At 44.2% G+C, this 19,016-nt stretch overlaps 1 protein-coding gene across 1 annotated transcript in view; it reads left to right on the plus strand.

Annotated features, from left to right (window-relative positions):
• The window catches only part of MEI1 (meiotic double-stranded break formation protein 1), a 34,044-nt gene extending 17,773 nt beyond the window's left edge, over positions 1-16,271 (plus strand). Inside the window, exons 15-26 of the mRNA XM_071422031.1 lie at positions 281-341; positions 1,561-1,658; positions 2,357-2,531; positions 2,623-2,770; positions 3,308-3,580; positions 6,616-6,781; positions 8,809-8,913; positions 10,586-10,696; positions 11,255-11,436; positions 13,822-13,903; positions 14,380-14,585; positions 15,313-16,271. Of these exons, the coding sequence (XP_071278132.1) occupies positions 281-341; positions 1,561-1,658; positions 2,357-2,531; positions 2,623-2,770; positions 3,308-3,580; positions 6,616-6,781; positions 8,809-8,913; positions 10,586-10,696; positions 11,255-11,436; positions 13,822-13,903; positions 14,380-14,585; positions 15,313-15,441 (1,736 nt within the window). The 3' untranslated portion in view covers positions 15,442-16,271. The remainder of the gene's footprint in view (positions 1-280; positions 342-1,560; positions 1,659-2,356; positions 2,532-2,622; positions 2,771-3,307; positions 3,581-6,615; positions 6,782-8,808; positions 8,914-10,585; positions 10,697-11,254; positions 11,437-13,821; positions 13,904-14,379; positions 14,586-15,312) is intronic.
• Positions 16,272-19,016: the final 2,745 nt, after the last annotated feature.

A 19,016-nucleotide genomic window follows, 5' to 3' on the forward strand; every position in this document is an offset into this window, starting at 1 on the left:
AGGTGATGTAGACAATTCCTCTGTTCTAAACATGTGAAACAGGCAAATCTTAACTTCTCCTAAGAAAACAAAGTAACCTCAGATACTCTCCTCATACCCAAACTTGGAGTAGTTTACTTTCTGAGAGGCAGCCTAATATGTATATTCTTACTAAGATGGCCTGCCCTCTTCACCAGGCTTGTATGGAGATGTGTGGGGGTGGTTATGGGACCTGCCTACTCTTTTCCTTATCATACATGTTCTGTGCTCCTTTGACATCTCTGTCTTGCTTTCTGTCTAGCATCCTCGTCCTTCATCCGACTGACACTGGAGCTGAAGGCCAGATTTTGCTCTGTACAGAGGTATTGCGATGTGTGCATTGTTAGTGAGCCTAAAATGTCCAGATGGGAAAGTAGATCATGCCTTATCTAATACACCTGATTAGGTAAGATGAGAGACTCAGGAATAGTTGTGTCTTACAGAAAAATGGAAATGGTTACTGACAATGGAAGAGCTTGATGTGGGAGAAGGGAGAAGCAGTTTGGTAGGAGGTGGATGGATTTGCACAGCATTGTGAGAATTCTGTGCTCTGTTGTGAGTTGCACAGATCGAGCAGCCTGACTTTGGAGTAGTCAGATCAGTGGGTGTTCTGAAGAGAAGTACCAGTAGCATCAGTTCCATCTGAGCTCTGGCTTCCTAAGCATTTACTGCCACTGTTGTTGTTCCTCATGGTGTGATAATATATTAGACATGGGGGGAAGGAGGATAACTTCAGTAGCAGGTATTGTAAAAGATCTCCTGTAGTAGAGGCTATGATTTCTAGGTTGAGGAGTATTTGGGGAGACTCTCTCTGGGTCTGCAGAGATGTTTTACCTCCTCTTTCCTGTGACTGTACCTCATTTAAAAAGTAAACAAAACAGAGAGCACTCCTAGTCCAGTTTACTAGTGTGGAACTTCGAGTGAGGGCATTTGTGCCTGTGAATGGTGTGTGGTGGGAGTGATCTAGGTTTCTGAATAGAGCACTGTGCTATGCCAAGGATGGTGTGTTACAGATATCTGCTTATGTCCTGTTCTGCAAGGAAATGGGTTGGAGAGAAAGAAATGCCTGGAAATAGCTGTTCTCACCCTTTTAGTTGCTATTTTGGCATTCTTCAGTGTTCATCCCTGGCAATGTCATTGCTAAAAAATCCAAGTGTTGTTTGCCAGTGGAATCATTGTATTGTGAGCTGCCCTTAAACATCTCCCATTCTCTGCAGTGTTAGGGTCCTGTCCTTATAGGACTCTCTGTGTAGACAAGGTGTGTGATGGCTGTGGGAATACCCCACTGTATTCACATTGGCCCAAGGTATGAACATATTCACTGTTGTCACTGCACACACCCCCACATCTGTGAGCTGACAGTCCATTGGGAACTCTTAATTTTCCTGGAAGCCTAGGCTGGCTCCTAGTCTTCTTGTGATGGGGCAGTGTTTGTTTTGATCATTCAGTAAAATGAGGTTCTGGCAGACAGCGTGTGATATCAGAAGTAGGAAGAGGATATTTCTAGCCTCCTTTACTGTCTCTTTCTGTTCTTCTTCACAGTAATCCTGTCCTGAATCACACCTGTTCCAGCTTCCTCTGCAGCTTATGCCTGAACCTTTACTCAGCCACAGAGAAGACGAGAACTTCTTCTCAGGAGGGCAAGTTTGGGGAAAGAGAAAAATTGCTTAATTTAGTTTGAGGCCCTGCCACCCTCTGTTTAGGCAACAGGTGAAAAAAAATAGAAAAGGACAAAGGAGAAGGGAAGAGAGAACACACAAAGCTTGACTGAGAGATTTCTTTTCCCCAGCTTGTTTTTAAGCTGGTCCTTACTGGACCAGCACAGAAAACACTCAGAAAATGCCTTTTGAAGAGTTTGGAACCCTACCTGAAAGAATGCATTTCATCTACCTATGGTTTTGTTTACATGGGGCATTTATTAGTACAGCTGTGCATGCTTAATTGAAACAAAATTACTTGCCACAGTCAAGTGGCATATCTGCAGATTAAGGTATTTTTTTCCCTCTGACATACTCTATAAAGCCTTCCTGTCTGTACTGTAGCTTTCCATAATAGGTAAGTCCCAAACAAATGAGGTGAAAGTTTCTACATCAGAAAAGCCACTTTTCCCATTAGCAGTGGTTGGTTGCCATACAGGCAGCATCAGCAAAAGGCTCAGAATCTCAAACAGATTGTGTTTTTTCATCCTTAAAGTGTCTTTTCATCCTTAAAGCCAGCTCTGTTAAGTCAGGTTTCACACCACTATTGATGCCAAATCACAGAGGTGTGCTTGGTGTATGCAGACTGTGGAGTTGTTCCATAGACATTGCTCATCATTTCCTTATGTTTTTATTTCTAGAGCAGGAGATGTCTGAGCTCCTGCAGAAGGGTCTGCCTCAGTTAAACTACACTATTGCTGAAAGCCTTCTCCTCCTGTCTGAAACCCCTGAACCTTTCTTTTTGGATCAGTCTCTTTGCAGCCACCAGCATTGTTTTGTACTGCTCTTATACTTTGCCTACACCTTTGGGGACAGGTGAGCCAAGACTATACAAAGCAAGTGGCCATGAATTGGTGGGTAAGGCATATCTATTGTTACTGTTCTACTCCAATCTCCTTCAATGCAGGTTTGTTCCAGATGCAGAATTATTTCTAGCTGTAAGAAATTTTCTCCTGTCAGCACAGGACCATGGAGACTGTCCCCCTCCACACATACTCAGAGCTGCACTTTACCTCCTTGCTGTCTGTCAGGACAAAGGCAAAGCCCTGGATGTGGTAAAAGATTTCATTCCTACCTCTTGGAGCCTTTTTGTTGAAACTAAGGTTTCTCCCCACTCACATCAACCTTCTTGTAGAAAGTATTTTGGCATAGGTGGTGAGCAGTGAATGAGTGAAGACTGTGCAGTGCATCTACACCCTGGAAAGTTAACTATGTAAATCCACAGGGGAATATAGATATGACAGAATAAACTTGTGTATGTGTGGGAAGTGTAACTGCGTTGGGTAGGCTGTGAATTCACACACAGAATATAATGAATTTCATAGCTCAGGCTCCCAAACACATCTCCAGCCTCTGCAGCAGGCTTTCTAGTGCTCCCATATGGCTCTTTGCTGCTGCACAGCTTTGAGCTCTGTATAAAGCCTACAGGTTTCTTAGCCTTTGTGATGCAAATGGGCTTCACAAAATGATTGTCTGCTGAAAAGGCAGTGTGACTGTTTCTTGCAGTAAAGTCTCATCACTTCAGATGCTTTATACTCAGTATTAGTGATTATTTTGTTCTCTGTCTCACTTCCCCTTTCCCTCTTTACCAGAGGTCTTTGTCTACCATAAGAAGGATCCTGGATAATCTTCCAGATCTGAGCTTGGTCTATGTCCATTGTCCTCTCCTGCTGAAATTCTTCCTGCGCTACCCTGAGCTCATGGGGAGATTTGGACACCAAGTCCTCCAACTCTGGTTTTCCTGGGAAGACTCCAAGCAGACTAAGGCTGAAGAATCTGATTTTGGCTCATCAGAACAGCTGAACAGTGCTAACCCATTGCTTCCCATTCTGAAGAGCAATTCCAGCATTTTGCTTATTTTACTGGTATGTGGCTTTCACAAGGACAGGCTGCTATCTTGGCCCTGATTTTGGGGGTTTTTTGGTTCTTAAAGCTTGTAGTGATGTTGTGAAACCAAGGATTTTGATAGAAGGGGCTGTGTGTGTGTACACAGACTTCCACCTGCCAGGGAAGCCTTCTGTGGCAAATGGGACCTTGTATGTGTGTTATCTCTTTCTCTGTCATCCATCCACTGTGACAGGAAGAGATCCTCTGAGAGCTGGCTGGACAAGGATCTGAAGAGTTATGCTGATGTATGTCATGAAAAATCCCATTCCTTCCTCTATCCAGATACACAGCTGGGTACTTCAGATTCTTCAGTGCCAGCCTTTGAAGAAGCTGTTTTGCAAATTTGGGAGCAAAGCTTTGCTACTCATAGATGAGAAGGGTATAATGAACAAGAACTTTGAAAAAGCAGTGTGCAGAGAACAGGTCTTGAGGGCACAGCTTTCTGTTTGTTTGAGGTTTTCATTTTGTCTTGTTTTAACTGGAGACTCTTGTCAGAGAATTTTGAAGTACTCTTGAGTTTTCAGGACTGCAAATAACATGTTTTATTGCTCTTAAAAGATAAAATAATAGTCTTGGGACAGGGAAAATTAATCAGTTCAGGAGAGAAAGGGGCCTTGAAGTAGCAGGCTAGTGTGTTTGCCTCTAGCTGGTGTGATGAGCTTTATTAACCTATGTAATCATGACACAGTTGTGTCCTGATGGCTGCTTCGAGGCCTTTTCTCACTTCCACTGCTCTCACCTTCCCATCACTCCTCCCCATCAGTGGTCTCTTGTCCCATGACTGTTGAGCCAGTCATGTAGTAAATATTTGCTAACTTTTCCACAGAAGAACATGAGATTTGCTTGTAAGGGCAAAAGCTAAGAACTGTGATATTTCTTCTCCAGTCCCTTAGAGAAATTAGAACTGACTATCATTGAGAAGGCAAACTCATGTCAGCAGATGATAAAGAAGTAAGAGGAAGCAAGGCTTAACTCTGAGTGGGCATCCACTGGGCATTACAGAACATGTTTGTTCAGATCTAAGAGGCTATGGCTAAATTTTAATATCTGATGTTACTGAAATGACTGCCAGGAGGCCTCTCAGGTGGGGCAGTTCTTTCACAGTTGGGATGATATTGCAGGGTGGGTAACAGCATCCAGGCATTTGATGCCATTGCAGAGCATTAGTAAAAGTGAGCAATGAGTTTACCTATCAGGACAAATTAAGGAAGTGAAGTGTCCCATGAGGCTTGTCCACTCTGTTACCTTTGGCAGTAGTTCTGGAACCTGTCACTCCATAAACTGAAGCAGGTCTGTCAATAAGCAAAACATAAATGGTGTCTCCCTTCCCTGAATTGTACAACATTCCTGCTTTCCCTTCTCTGCCTTGCCATATGTTCTTGCAGAAATAAATTCATTTAGCTCTGTTCCAGTCTTTAAAGTAAGTTGTAATAAGTCACAGGCTTTGACAATTCACCTTTCAGTTGTGGAAGAGCATAATCAATCTGAATTTAGATGGACTAATAAAACAGTGCAATATGCAGGGATAAATATACTGTCAGATGGAAAGAAAACTTATGAGATGAATAACCTAAGCCTCAGAATGCACTAGTGGAGTGGAAAGGCCTCTGCATGGTACAGTGAAACAAGAATGAATGTCCTTCCAAGGATGACTTCTTTGCTTATCTGCTTTAAATAATTGCCTGGATTAGATATAACAGATGGTTAGTGACTTCATCTGAGACCTTGGGCTTCTGGGTAGGAAGGAACTGATTAACACAATGGTGCATTTGCCAGGACCAGAGAGGCTGTGGCCATTGCTTCATGTCATTTTGGGCTCTGTGTGCTCATCTGGGGGTGAATGTAGTCATGATGACACACTGTCCCACTTGTCTTCTCCATGCTCCAGGTCTGAGGTGCTCTCTCAGAGAACAGAGATGTTAGATTACATTCCTGAACGTCATATGAAGCACATCTATGTCAGCAGAGATGATTGTGCCGACATCTCCCTGCCCTTTGTTTGTGAAAGTCTCTGCTAGAGACAGGAACTCATCTCAGAACTAGAGAGCTTTTTCTAGCACAGACAGCCTGTTCTTCCCTTATTTGCATTCCTTGGGTACGGGGTCCCACAGCCATTTTCTCTGCATCATCAAAGTCTGGATGCATTACTGCTGTATGATAGGGGAAGGCAGTTGGGGGAGGCAGCAAGCTGTCCAGGCAGGCTGTAGGCTCAGTTGCTGAGACCAGCTTCCTGTTTACCTCTTCAACTCTACCATTGCAATGCAGTAGCCAGGACTACTGCAGGAAGAGAGGAAGGGTAGTGCTGACCTAATATGTGTTGAGATGGTTATATTATGTCAGCACTACCAGGCATTTTCTGTCTGATATTTATACAACTGCCTCTGTACATGCTGTGCAAGTGAATTTAATGTTATGTACCTCAACATGAAGACTATGCCCAAATTAAGGCTGTGGGATTCAGCTCAGAGACTCCAGAAAAAGCCCTGTAGTCAAGAGGCAGGCTTGTGAGCTGTGTACATGACTCTCCCCTTTCCTGTGATTGATTGCTTGCCCAGCTTACATATGTTTCATGCAGTTTAGTTATGTTACTACTGCACATACAAGCTGCCAGCCTTTTGAAAGTTAGGAACTATGGACTGACTCATAAGCTTGATTTTAGACGAGCATCTTCAATATGCAAGCTTATTTTTCAAAACAACATGGAGAGCAGAGGTACCAGAGATTCTGTTCTCTTGTTTGGTTCTCCCTTGTCTAAAACTGTGACCTTAAATGTATGTTACCCTTACACTCACAGAACCAAATCATTCTTTAAAAGGGATATTACTCAGAGGTGCCTAACAGACATGAGTCCTTCTGCTTCATTCAGTTCTCTATTTAATCAGGACATACTTAATCTTAATGGTGCTTTATTAGGCTGTTTCCCAAGGATCCAGATTACCATAATGGTATTAAACAATGGTGACTTCTCCCTAATCAGGGTAGAAAGGTAATGTGTTTGTTTCTTCCTTTGCAGGATCTGGTCTGCTCAAGCTCTGTGGAAGTGGCTTGGAAGGTGTTGATGACTCTAAGGACCTTTCTGGAAAGAAATGAGGATGTCCTTGTCTGTGACCTCCTTCGGAGCCGATTTTTACAGATTCTGCAACAGCTGCTGGTAGAGAGCAGCTCAGCCACCCTGCAAGGTGACCCCACCTCTGTGATTTGGTCTTGCTGTAAGATCACCTAGCTGTAGGGACACAGTCTGGGATAAAGTGGTTTTGAACTGCTGATGTAGCTTCAGTACTTACCTGCATGGGGAAATTTATGGACAGAACTGTGCTAATTTAGTTTCCTTTTTCAGAGATTCATTTTGAAGTTAGAGCCTTTTTTCTAATTTAGGTTGTTCTGGCTTCAAACTGTGATTGTTAAACCAATGCAAGGTTCTTGTATACTGCTGTCAGTGTTCAAATGGATAGCTGTGCTGGTAAATCTTCCTGCTTGAATAGGGGCCCAAGTGGTGTCTGAAAGACATCCTCCTTTTTGCCTCTTCTTTGTGCAAAACAGCTGGGTGTGCCTGAGTATACACAGTTCCCAGGACACAGAAATCGGGAGCAAGGATTGAATCGTTCATGGTATTGATCCCCAAACAGGGACTGTGGTATCACCAGATCTTATAACTCTGATAAGTCTCTCAAAGGGAGCAAGGCTGTGACCGGGGGAAGTCCCTGTTTTCCTTTCTAGCCCTGCCTGTGATGTTGGAACTGTTGTCCCACTAAGAACGGTGCTGTGCAAACCAGTCTGTGAGCTCGAACTGAAAGAAGAAGCAGTGCTAGGATGTCCTTGGCTCCTTCAGGATAGAGACTTAGCACAACTTTTATTTGTTCCTGAGGGGGCCACTGATGCTTTTAACAGCTCTGCTCTGTTTCGAATGTTTTGTTGTGCAGCAGTTGGGAGCACCTCAGTGTTTTTGCTTTACCTCCAGCAAAGTCAGTAGGCTGGAGGAGGGGCATTGAAAGAGGGGCATGGTAGAGCATGAGGCTACAAGATCTGCTAAGTCTGATCTTGTTTGGAGTTGTGCACGTTTGAACTTGCATATCCCTCTGCTGCTGATCTAGGGATGTCAGGAGCTGTGGGGAGGCAAAGTATCCATTTCATATAGGGAGTCAGACCTATTCCTCCAAACCACTGGTGATGGAGGTAGGACACTGAGCTATAGGAGCTTTTGCAAGATTTGAGCCCTTCTTCTGCTGCTAATATGTGTAGCTCTTCTTTGTATTGCATCTTGAACTTGTTAAGTGACATCCTGGCAACCCATGCAGAAAGTCAAACACCAGATGTACTCTGGAGACAGACTTCCTTGTCTCCCAGCACACAGGCAGCTCTGTGAGGCCTGGAGTAGTTAAGTCCAGGGGATCTGCATCCCTATTCAAACAGTAGCCTGCTTTTAGACAAGAAGGAGACCCAACAGTGGGACTCCATCAGGAATATGTTAACATTAAAGACACCCATAAGTGTTTTCTCCTCAAAACTGAAAACTCATGTGCCTTTGTGAAAACATTTACTGGAGGTGATAGTTGCTTGCTGTAGGTATGGCTGTACACAGTACAAAATCTTAACCTGTTTACAGCACTGTAAAAAAGTGAATAATAGGGAGAAGATTGCTCTGTGGGTTTGGTGGTCTAAATAGCCCCATTTTCCTTACATACAGGCCCAATGTGTGAGGTTCTCACTTCTGTCTCTTTCTCTGCCCTTTCTTGTAGGATGGAATGGGACAGCATTTTTGCAGTCTCACTAGACGGAGGAGAACAAAACTAACAGCAATGGTCAAGTGGGCAGGAAGGGAGCAGTCTAGAAAGGGCTAATGACTTCTAGTTTATTAGCAGTATCAATTTCAAAGAGTGAGGAACATGCTCCCTACATAGCTCATGAAGGGTATGAATGATCCTAGTTCTTTTTTCCCCCCTTCTTAGTTGCTCCTAAAATGGTGTTGGCAGGATTCAAGTGTGGCTCAGGCCAAGCCAGAGTGACAGAAAGGGGATCTGGTCCAGAGGGGACTGTAGAGATGAGAAAAACACTGGGGCTCTGTGTGTGTGTGTATGTGTGTGTGTGTGTGTGTGTATGTGTGTCCGTGTCCTTATCCTGCAGCCAGAAAATTCACAATTCCTGACACACTTTAAGGTACAATAGTTTGGAGTTCACTGAGAAGCTGAGCTGTTTGTGCCCTTCTTAGCCAACAGGAACCTGCCTGTTTTGCTGAGCCTTCTTTTCCTGGTGCAGCTGCGGAGCAAGGGCATAAGGGAGCTGGACAGCACAGACTTCAAGCTGCTTCACCAGGGTGAGTATGTGCATCCATCTTCTCCCAGGGAAGTGTTTGTTAATTGTTCCATAAGATGATTAGGGGCTTGCTCCTTGTCCTTTGAGAGAAGATTGACCTTGCATTATAGTAATGATTGCTTTGAGATGCTTTCTTAGCAGAGCATTGTAAAGAGTTGTGGTAACTAACTCAGTTAACAAGGCCCAAGTTCTCTTCCTCTTGCTTTTACAATAATTTTTTTTCTCTGAAACCTCACAAGGTGGCCAAAGTATTCCCCTGACCATGACAAGATTTCAGGGTCAGTGACTGTCGTTGGTTTGGCATGTGACCACGTGGCTGCTGTGCTTCCTGAATCATTCCTGTCCATTCTTGCTATAACAGTCTGGTGGGGCTCAGGCCACAGTCTTGTCCTGTTAATCAGCTATCAGGAACCAGCAGTCTAGTGAAACTGGGCTTTCCTTGGAATGTGAATTCAGAGTATATGGCTCCCAACCAACTGCAGGGCTTTCCCACTCCACCCCAAAGACAGAAGAGCAGGCTGTGTTTACCATACCATTACCTGCTGCCTTGTCTGCTGATCCTTTCTTGGTGGCTTCTGCCTTCTTACTTGGCTATTGCAGGTTCATATAGCTGTGAAAAAAGAAAAGATATGAGGAGGAAAGTTCAGCTGATCCATCCTCTCATCTCTTCCCTGCTCTGACAAATTGGTTTCTCCAGCAGACTTTGAAGGGCTAGCCCCTTCAATTTGAAATGTTTCATATCTCAGAGCTGCCTGTGTTGTCCTTGTAAAGACGTGGCATTTCTCAGACATTCATTAGCCAAGGGAACTGGGGGTGTGGAGGAACCACAGCCTCTTTATCCCAGCCTTTTTAGCTGCTGTGATTTTAGAACACAGCACAGCTTCTCCCAGGAGCCACAAGCCCCTTTTGCCCTTGCTTTCTGCTTTGTTCTTTTTCCACACAACTCTCTCCCTACCCCAGCCACCCCATTTATTTCCCCCTTGGCCTCCCAGCTGTGTTCTCTAGGGGTGGATGTGCAGGACACTCTTCTCTAATGAGGCCTCTTAGATGGAAGGGGCGTGTTGATGTGTGTTTTCTGAGAATTGCTTACTCAAGTTTTAAGCTCTCCAGATCTTCAAAGACAGTTTTGCTGAGCCCTGCAGTCCTGGATTTCCCTCCCTAACTCTTACCAAACATTGTTGCTAAGTGTTTGGTGCTTACAACAAACATGACATTTTACTCCTGGTGTGAGCAAATTGGTGAGAGTGGAGGAGCACAGCTCTCCATGGCTTTCCCCAGTCTGGTCGCCATGAGAGACAGTCACATCGTTGTTTATGCTTGTTCTAGTACTAGGATCAAACTCACACTGTGGAAGCAGATAACTCACACTGCAGGTTTTTCTCTGTGGAAACAGATGACCTAAAGTCCATTTCTCTTGGATTCATTACTGCCCAATGTGATATATGCACTCTAATATACCTTTTTCAATTCCTCTCCCCACCTCTGCACTCATCCTTCACTGCACTGTCCACTCTAAAGCAAACACTGTAGAGCAAACACCTGTTGCTTTGTCTGTGCCCTGCTGTGTTTATTTTCACTTTGTCTGAATTCCCTCCCCACTGACTGACTTCTTTCATTTGCTGAGGTGCTCTGTTAAGTTGGTGTCCTTGTTACACCTGTTCTTTTGTTTCTAGTCTGTAATCTCTGTGGGAAATGCAGGCCAAGGGACACTGACCTCCTGCAGCCATCCTTGAATTTTCTATACTGGAACCTTCATCAGACAACACCTTGTAGTCAACAGAGAGGTGAGGAAGGATTGTATTGATTGCTAAGTTAATTTCAGTGAGGATGTAGCTTGACAGAGACTGTATTCTAACTGTCTTAGCAGGTAAGGTGGACGTTTCCCCATCCAGACACAGCATTATAATTAAAGACAATTTCATACTTTGGATGAGGTTTTTTAGGTTGAGGAGTTTGGTTTGGTTTTGCTGCCTTCTCATGATTTGAGAATTGGCTGCTGAAAGACAGAATCACTGTATTTTTCTTGTTCATAAACACAGCAGTGGGCCTTTGGTGCCTAGCTTGAAATATCCTGGTATTGTCATAGTTCAAAAAAATTAAACAATACTAGGGAAAAGCTCTAATTGACTTTCCTACTGTGTTGTTAGTTGATTAGCTTGCTGACCAATTGCTTGTGTTCTGGGAGATGAATACCAGTAGCTGGACAGCCTCACTCAGATGAGCTGTGGCAGCTGGGCTACCTCACTGCAGCAGGGGTGTGCTCTGCACTTCTGTTGTGCTTGTCAAGGTTGTTTAACCTATGCCATCCCATCACCCTCTCTGATTTTGTTTCTCTCATGCAGCAGTAGCTGTGCTGCTCTCCAATGTGTCCTTGCTGGAACTCCTGCAGAAGGTTTTGGAATGCACCTGGCTGTGGTCCCCTCCTTCCAGACCTGCCTCCTTGTCATCTGAAGATGCCTTGCTGTGCTCTGGATGGCTGTTGGTGGCATCCCTTTTGCTTTATCAGCATCGCTACAATACTGAGGTTAGAACCACTCTAAAACTCTCCAGTGTTCAGAGTCAGCACATGGATAAACCTTAAAAATAAATATGTGTGTAAGTATATATATATATATGAAAGTGTTTTGGCCTGTAATCTAATTACAGGCTTTGGCCTGTAATCTGATTGTGTTGATTTCTCTTTTGTTACTGTCCACAAGTTATTCCCTGCTGCACCTCTCCAGCAGGACTGGAAGTTAGCATGTCCCTGAAGGTCTGAGACAGTAATCATTGAAGAGTTAAAGAGGGGTGCAAATCCTGTGGGGAGAAGTGCATACCCAGCTTTCCCGATCCAAATAATTTTCCTCTTCAGGACAGAGCAAAATATATTTTAAAACCTTTCTCAAGGGAAGACTGGGGGTGAAAGGCACAGCTCCCATGTTGTAAACTGCTTTTTTGTTACTAAAATGATCAATAGTGAGATAGAACCTATTATTGGCAAGTAAGTGTTCAATATTAGCAAGCTCTTATGAATGTGGGCAGCTGTCATTGTATTTGATGCTTTGCAGTCCAACAAGACATCTAAGCTGGAGTTGTCAGCTATTAATGGAATTACAACTTTGAAGGAAGCATTTTCCAATGTCAATACAAAGGAAAATGTTTCCTTTTGAAGTACCTACCCAGACCTCTCTTGGTATGGAGTTAGAGAGCATGTAATGAGTTGTGAGCTCTGCTCTTGCAGTTATGCCCAGCAGAGTATGCTCTTTGGGAGTTGGAACGCCTGTTTGCAGATGATAAAATCACATTAAGGACATGCATGCATGTGCACAGAAAAGCAAGGGTTTGATTTCTAATGCTGAGGGAAGATGTTTTCCAGAAGACCAGCCCAGACCAAGTCTGCACTCATTACTTTGTCAGCATGCAGCCTCTGGCTTAGGGCTCAGAGCATGGTACTTGTACAGGCTGTCAGCTGTGGGAATGCACCCTGGCCCTGCTCTGGGAGCTGCTAAGTACAGCCTGCCTTCTCAGTTTCCAAGTCAGGGCTGTGTCTGGGGCTGTGCCAGTCCCAAACGACATTCTAGTGTCAAGTGTCAAGTATTGAGCTTCATCTTGTGGGACTGATGCTCTCAGCTCCTATTGATCCTTGAAGTGCAATCATTTAGCAGCTTATAAGCCTGTTGCTGGGTTTTATTAATACCAACTGGCTTGATGTGCTATGATATACAACCCAGAAATGTTTTTGCACCAGAGATGAGGACAGAAACTGCAGATACAGCTGGGAAATTTAAATGCTTCAAGACTGCTTCAATGTTTCTAATCTTCAGCATTTCTAATTGTCAGTGTTTCTATTCTTCTGTTGAAGGGGAAGAAGCAGAAGAGTCACTTCTCTTGCTTCTTTCTGCTGTTCAGTGTAGCTGGAGCTGCACAAAACATCCTGGAGACTCATAAGAGCACCTTTGTGGCTGTGAATGTGAGCTGATGACAGGCTGTCTCCCTGAGCCTGCAGTTTTTAGAGGAGAACAGTGCCTTCAAGAAATGGCCATATTCATCTCAGGCTGATGTTAATAGTGAGGATTTGTCTGGCCATAGCCAACTTACATCTTAACTGTGTTGCTGCTGCTGGCTTTACCCTGTGAATAAACAGGGCTCATGGGTGGCAGGCTATTAGGGGCTTTGGCTTGTCAGTTCTAAGATGAGTAGCCACTGCCACCATGTTGCAGGAGCTACTCCTAGTTCTCTGTGGAATATTTCTCTCTTCAGAAGAGTATTTAGAGGAATCAGTCCTGTGATCCTTATGCCTGCCTTCCCATATCAACTCTCTGGCTTGTTGAAGAGTTTGAACCCTTCTGGTGTTCTCTGAGCCTTCATGCCCTTGCTCTTGAATGGCTGTTCTGTGAAGGAGACAATGTACTGCAGATTTCCCTCTCAAGCCAACCACTCCTATTTCACCGAGTTCCCAAGTCCCTGAACTCCTCTGCCACTTACACCCATGCAATATTTCCTGTCCCTGGGCTCTCAGCAGGCCCCAGCTGCAGCAGGCAAGGACAGCTTCTGGCCACTGCTGCTTTTTGGCTGCCTGGCTCTTCAGTCCTGCTGCCTGGCTCTGTGGCTAAGGTAGAGCCACCTTGGTGGTGGCTGTTTCTGCCACTTCATGTGCTTGGCAGGCTGACAGCCACATGCCAGAGGTCCTGCAGGGAGTAGTGAGAACAAGACAGACAAGGTAGGCTGCGGTTTGGAAGCTGTGCAGCTCAGGCTAGTGGTGAGGGAAACATGAGGGTCCAATAACCCTCATGGGGTAACTCTCCCTTCTGTTCCCTTGGTTTTCAGTGGTCATCATGGGATACTGTCTAAGAACTAGTCGTACATAATGGAGCTTTCTATCTGCTCCAAACCAGCACCACTTATTCTCTTCTATTTAATTCTCTTCTAGGTTCACCAGACACTCTCTGTAGACTTTACAGAAGTCCTGAATACAGTCATCTTCAGGAATAAGAAGCCAATCCTGCTGTTAGGTATTTACATCTGTTAGGGGGATTTGTCTGGAAGGAGCCACTAGTACCATGATACAAGCAGCAAGGGAGAACTAGTGACAATGGAATGGAATGGAATGGAATGGAATGGAATGGAATGGAATGGTGGGGGTGCTGGAGGGAATCTGGAAACTTTGGTCCATTTGACATTGTAAATGTGTAACTGGTGATAAGAAGGGGCAAAAGGGAAGTTCTGTAGTTGGACAGATCTTCCTTGGAGGTTGGTAGTGACATCTGGGACTGAGTATGAACTGTGTTAGTGTCTCAAAGAAGATTTACAAAGAAACTCATGTTGCCATTCCTGTCTAGAGCTGTCAGCAGCTGCCAGACAGCTCTGGTGGGCTATTAAGCTCACATATTCTCTCATCACCCTCTCCCATGCTATTGCACAGGCACCAACACACAGGGTAGAGCAGAGAAAAACACTGACACACACTAAAAAGCATCTCTCTGTCTAGTGAGCATCATGCAGTTCCTGAGAGCTGTTCTGCGACAGAACTTCTCCTCCTCCCTGCTGGTGATTGTTGGCCAAAACACAGCCCCAAGTGCTGCTCAACCACAGCCATCATCACTGCAGGACACTGCCCTGCACCCCCTTGCCATGCAGCAGGTCTTCTCACTTGTTGTCAGTCTGCAGAACCTTCTGGTGCATGTCCAGTTGCAGGTATGTAAAATATGATTTTTGGAACAACACTAGTGTTGGGCTTCAAGCAGGAACAGTAACCTGAGGAGAAATCACCCTGCTGCAGAATCAAAGGGGCTGCCTGCTTGTTTTTTTCTTTTCCCTGCATTTTCAACCCCTTACAGATGTGTGATAAGGAGGAGGGAAAATGCTCTTGCTGCAGCACAGTGCAGTGAGAGAGAAGGTAAATCAAGCTAGGCAGTACTCCCTGCTGCTCAACTGGGTAGCTGAAATTCTGTGTACTAATGACAATTTCTGTCTCCCCATCTCTTTCTCTGCAGGGATGCCACATCCATAGGGACAGATGTGGGCAATGTATAACAAATCCCAGTTCATTCCCCATGCCCCTGACAAGGTGCTTCTGCGGGTAGTGAGTGCATCAGCATACATTTAACTTGCTCAAGTGATGCTGGGCTCCAGGGGTAGTACATCAGTTTCCATTTAACACTTAAGCTGTGTTGGGCTCCTATCTTTATTCTTTAGAGGCTATTACTTATTATTTTTAGTCTCAAAATAAGTAGTTGTAGCTCTGTCTGGCTCCTTGATGTGACAGATAATTTGCAGCACATTGCATTCCTTGAAGGATATGAAAGGTGTTATTTTCCTGTGCTGCATACTCTTCTGATCCTGGCACTTTATGAATTTTCCTCTTGCAATAGCTGTTGACTGGGGCTTTTTTTTTTTTTTTTTCTTTCTCTTGGTATTCCAGAAAGACTTGCTGCTCTCTCAGGCAGTGGTTGCCTGCTTAGAAACCTTAGTGGAATACCTGTATGTGAAGAACCAGGATGTTGGTAAAGTCTTCATGTTCTTTCTTCTCCTAGTTCCCCTCCTGCAGTGATTTTGAGCTCTTTGTTCTTTATCCAGTAGTGCTCTGGAGAAAATGTGTGATGAGTTTATGCCAAATAAGAAAAATTATTTGTGTGCCTAAAGTTAATATTGTGCTTTGTGGGATGAGATCTCAGTGCATGGCTCCTCTGCATGAACTTTGGCTCTGGACACCAAGATGCTTTCCAGAAGGCAAAAAGTAGTTCTCCAACCCTGTAAGAGGGAAAGGTTTGGGAATGGAAGGAGTATAGGAATAGTCTTTGACCTTCAGGCCAATTGTATCAAACCTTTAGACCATAAACATATGGGAGGGAGGGAGGAAGGATCTGAACATGATGTGTCTTACAAAAGGACAGTGTTGGTCATAGTTTGGCCCTGAAGGAAGGGAAGGGAGAACAGGATATTGGGCAGCCTTAGGGAATGGAAGATGGAAATTCTGGATTTCCAGGGGTGAATTCTGACCTTGGTTTCCAGAGTGCATGTCAGACCTAATGTGTACCATGTTTTCAGTATAACATAATATCACTGCATTCTACATTTGTACTGTGTACATTGTTGGGGGGGAAGAATAGACCTTTCTGCTATTGTCAGCCTCCTGCCATGAAGTTCAGGTGCTGGCTCTGTTCTTAAACCAGAAAGTTCTCTGTACCCTGACCTGTTCACTTCAGTTGTTTAAACACCAATAGAGGAGGGAATGGAGTGAATGAACACCAGGCAAAAGGGACACTGGTGGGAGAGAGGAAGTGGTTGGATAAAGATGTAATACTGCAGATGAATGACAGCCAGTCATTCCCCAGAAGGGAGGCTATTAAAAGGCTGAATTAAAAAAAAAAAAAAAAAAAAGTTATGGGGAGGCTCTGCTAATTTGGGATTAAACTAATGAAATGCTGCTGCAGCAACAGCTGAACCTGTCACTTTGGCTGCTGTGGTGCTGAAGTTCAGAACAACAATAACAAGAGTCTCCTTATTTCAAGCAGAATGAGGGTCAAGCTTTATTTGGCTGAAAGATGCAAGAACACTGGAAAGAGTCTGTCCTGGACTCTGCCTCTAGGAGTTGACTCACTTGAGGCTTTCTAAAACCCTCTTTTGGTCCAGAGATATTTCCAAATGTGCAGAGCAGGCTCATGCACAGTGCTGGTACTTTCTCATTTACCCCAGATGAAAGATATCCCCAAAAAATTTGACATTATTTTTCAGTGTTGTTTTCCTATGGAAAAGATTCTTGTAGTGGCAATAGGGAGGTTATGTGACTGCCAGTGGAAAAGAGACCTTTTCTACACTCTGGTGAGTTGCTATAGTATAACAAGTTATATCAGTTGATTTATTTGTCCATCCCATGCTCCTAACCTGTACTAAATACAAGGTAATAACATTTTAATTTCAGCATTCAGTGAAAGACTTCATGCCATCATAGACTTATGGCCTTACCTAATACATATTATGTTATCATGTTTGTTCTTTAGTGAGAGCATTTTCTCTACTGACTGCATTGCCACCATCAGCCTGGCTGGTCCCCATAGTCCACTGTCTGATGTAGATCCAGCCTCAGTTTGTTCAGCTTCTGTTATTGGGCTAACTTCATTACCCAAAGGGTATTCTGCAGCTAAATAAAAACTGAGGTCAGGAGAGTTGTCCTCACATTGAAACTGGAGGGTATTATTTTTAAAACCCCAGGCTAAAGATATTCTCTCTCTGTTTTATGACATACACCCCAGGAGAAGGTTTCTCTTCCTGTACCAGCACAAAGATGGACAGTATGTGTTTTCTGCTTTGAAAAGCTATTAAGCTTTTGTCCTCTTGACTGAACTCTTGCCCAGAGAGTGACAGATTAAAAAGCAAGTAAGAGCAGTGAAAAATAACCCTTTAGTGTTTCACAGCATGGGTTCTAGGAGAGAAAACTTGGGATCAGTATTGAAGACTGTCCTTAGCTGGGTTCAGCCTGTCACTTTGGCAGTTTTACAGCTGTCTTTGATTGGCTTCTCCTTCTCTCCCAGCTCTGCATGTTGCTTCACAGCCATGGCACCGATTCCTGCTCTTCACACTACTCAGTGGGGGCCAGAAGTCCTTTCTGCAGCCAGAAGTTCTCAGGCTGATGACTTTGGTGAGCAGCAGAAGGGTGGACTGTTCCCTGTCTTTCCCAGTATGTTGGCACAATGCACCTAGGCTGGTTATTGGTAGTTAACTTGCTATGCAACACAGTCTCTGATACTGCTGTGGCTTTGCCCAGGACTGTATTCCTGCCCTCTATTAATAATGATACTTTCAAGTGAACTTCCACACCCTGCAGAAACTGACTGCCGTTACTGAGCACCTCCCGTTCTTCTGGTGTTGGTAACATTTATTTATATCATCTAGGATCCCTGGGGAGGAGAGGAGAAACTTGCAGAGAACATGCAACTGCTGTTACCAGTCGGGGAGCAAGCTGGCTGCTTGGCATTGCAGCTTGTCTCCTGTCTCGACCTTACAGACCTGACTTTTCAGGGCAGGGAGTTAGTGCCATATTCTACCCTGCTGTATGTGGGGTCTGTGGGCTAGAGGGGGAATGTGATCCTACCTAGCAGAAACACTGAAGATATAGCCCTCATGGCAGTGAATGAGAAGAAGGGGTTATTAAAGTGAACCTTCCCCCTCCAAATATAAGATGGGTCTGTGAGAATTTGCTGTTCTTATTTCAGTTTTAAAAGGTTACCTCATTTATTTTAGTTCCCTCCCAGCTTAAACCAAAATAAATCTGGCTATAAATCAGAGCCCCATCAACATAGATATTTGCACTGGTTCCAATAGAAGTGGTATAAAAATCAGGCCTGTGGTTAAGGTGCTGCAGTAATGGTGCACAGAAGAGGTCTTTGCAAGTGATGAGTCACTGTTGCACTCTGTGGGTCTTCCACTATTTAATGTCTCTATTTTTTCCTTTGTTCAAGTTTGTGAGATATCAGAGCAGCAATATTATTTCTCAAAAAGAAATTAGCCAGATTATTCAGGAGGCAGCAGAAGCCAACATAGCAGAGCTGCCTGAGGCCACATCTCATGCTCTTCACCTCTTCCTTTCTCAGGTAAGAGAGCAGTGACTGCTTAGGAAAATGGGAATGGAGTCCCTAGGTGTTTGCTTTGGCCTTTGAAGATCTCACTGGTCTGTGTGGAGATGAGGGAGGGAGTATGAAGGAACAAGCCCAACAGTTTTATGTTGTTCTGGAAATCATTCTTTTTTTCTGACCCCTCAGATTCAGAATAGTCATTACCACGTGGAGCCAGAACAGTCAGAGGTCATTCAGACCTTGCTGGATCGGCTCTTGGGACAGAGGACCGTGTGTGTAAAGCATCAGGACATTGTGTATCCTTTGGTACTAATGTGTGTGGCCAAAGTAGCACTGTGTGGTACTAATGTGTGTAACAGAGGTAGAAAGGATACTTAATTTGCTGCTCCTTCTCTTCTTCCAGCTGAAGGCAAACAAAATTGAAAAACCCTGAGTGGTTTCTACACTTGGCTAACTGTGGGATGAAAGACTTCATCATGTCCTAATCTGAGAAGACATTTCAGAAATGAGTAGACAATTGGGATTAAAGAAGGCTCTGTGCGCTGGGCTTATA

Source organism: Agelaius tricolor, unplaced genomic scaffold, assembly GCF_023055355.1.
Source record: "Agelaius tricolor isolate 1412-34295 unplaced genomic scaffold, bAgeTri1.0.p SCAF_3, whole genome shotgun sequence".
Lineage (NCBI taxonomy): Eukaryota > Metazoa > Chordata > Aves > Passeriformes > Icteridae > Agelaius > Agelaius tricolor.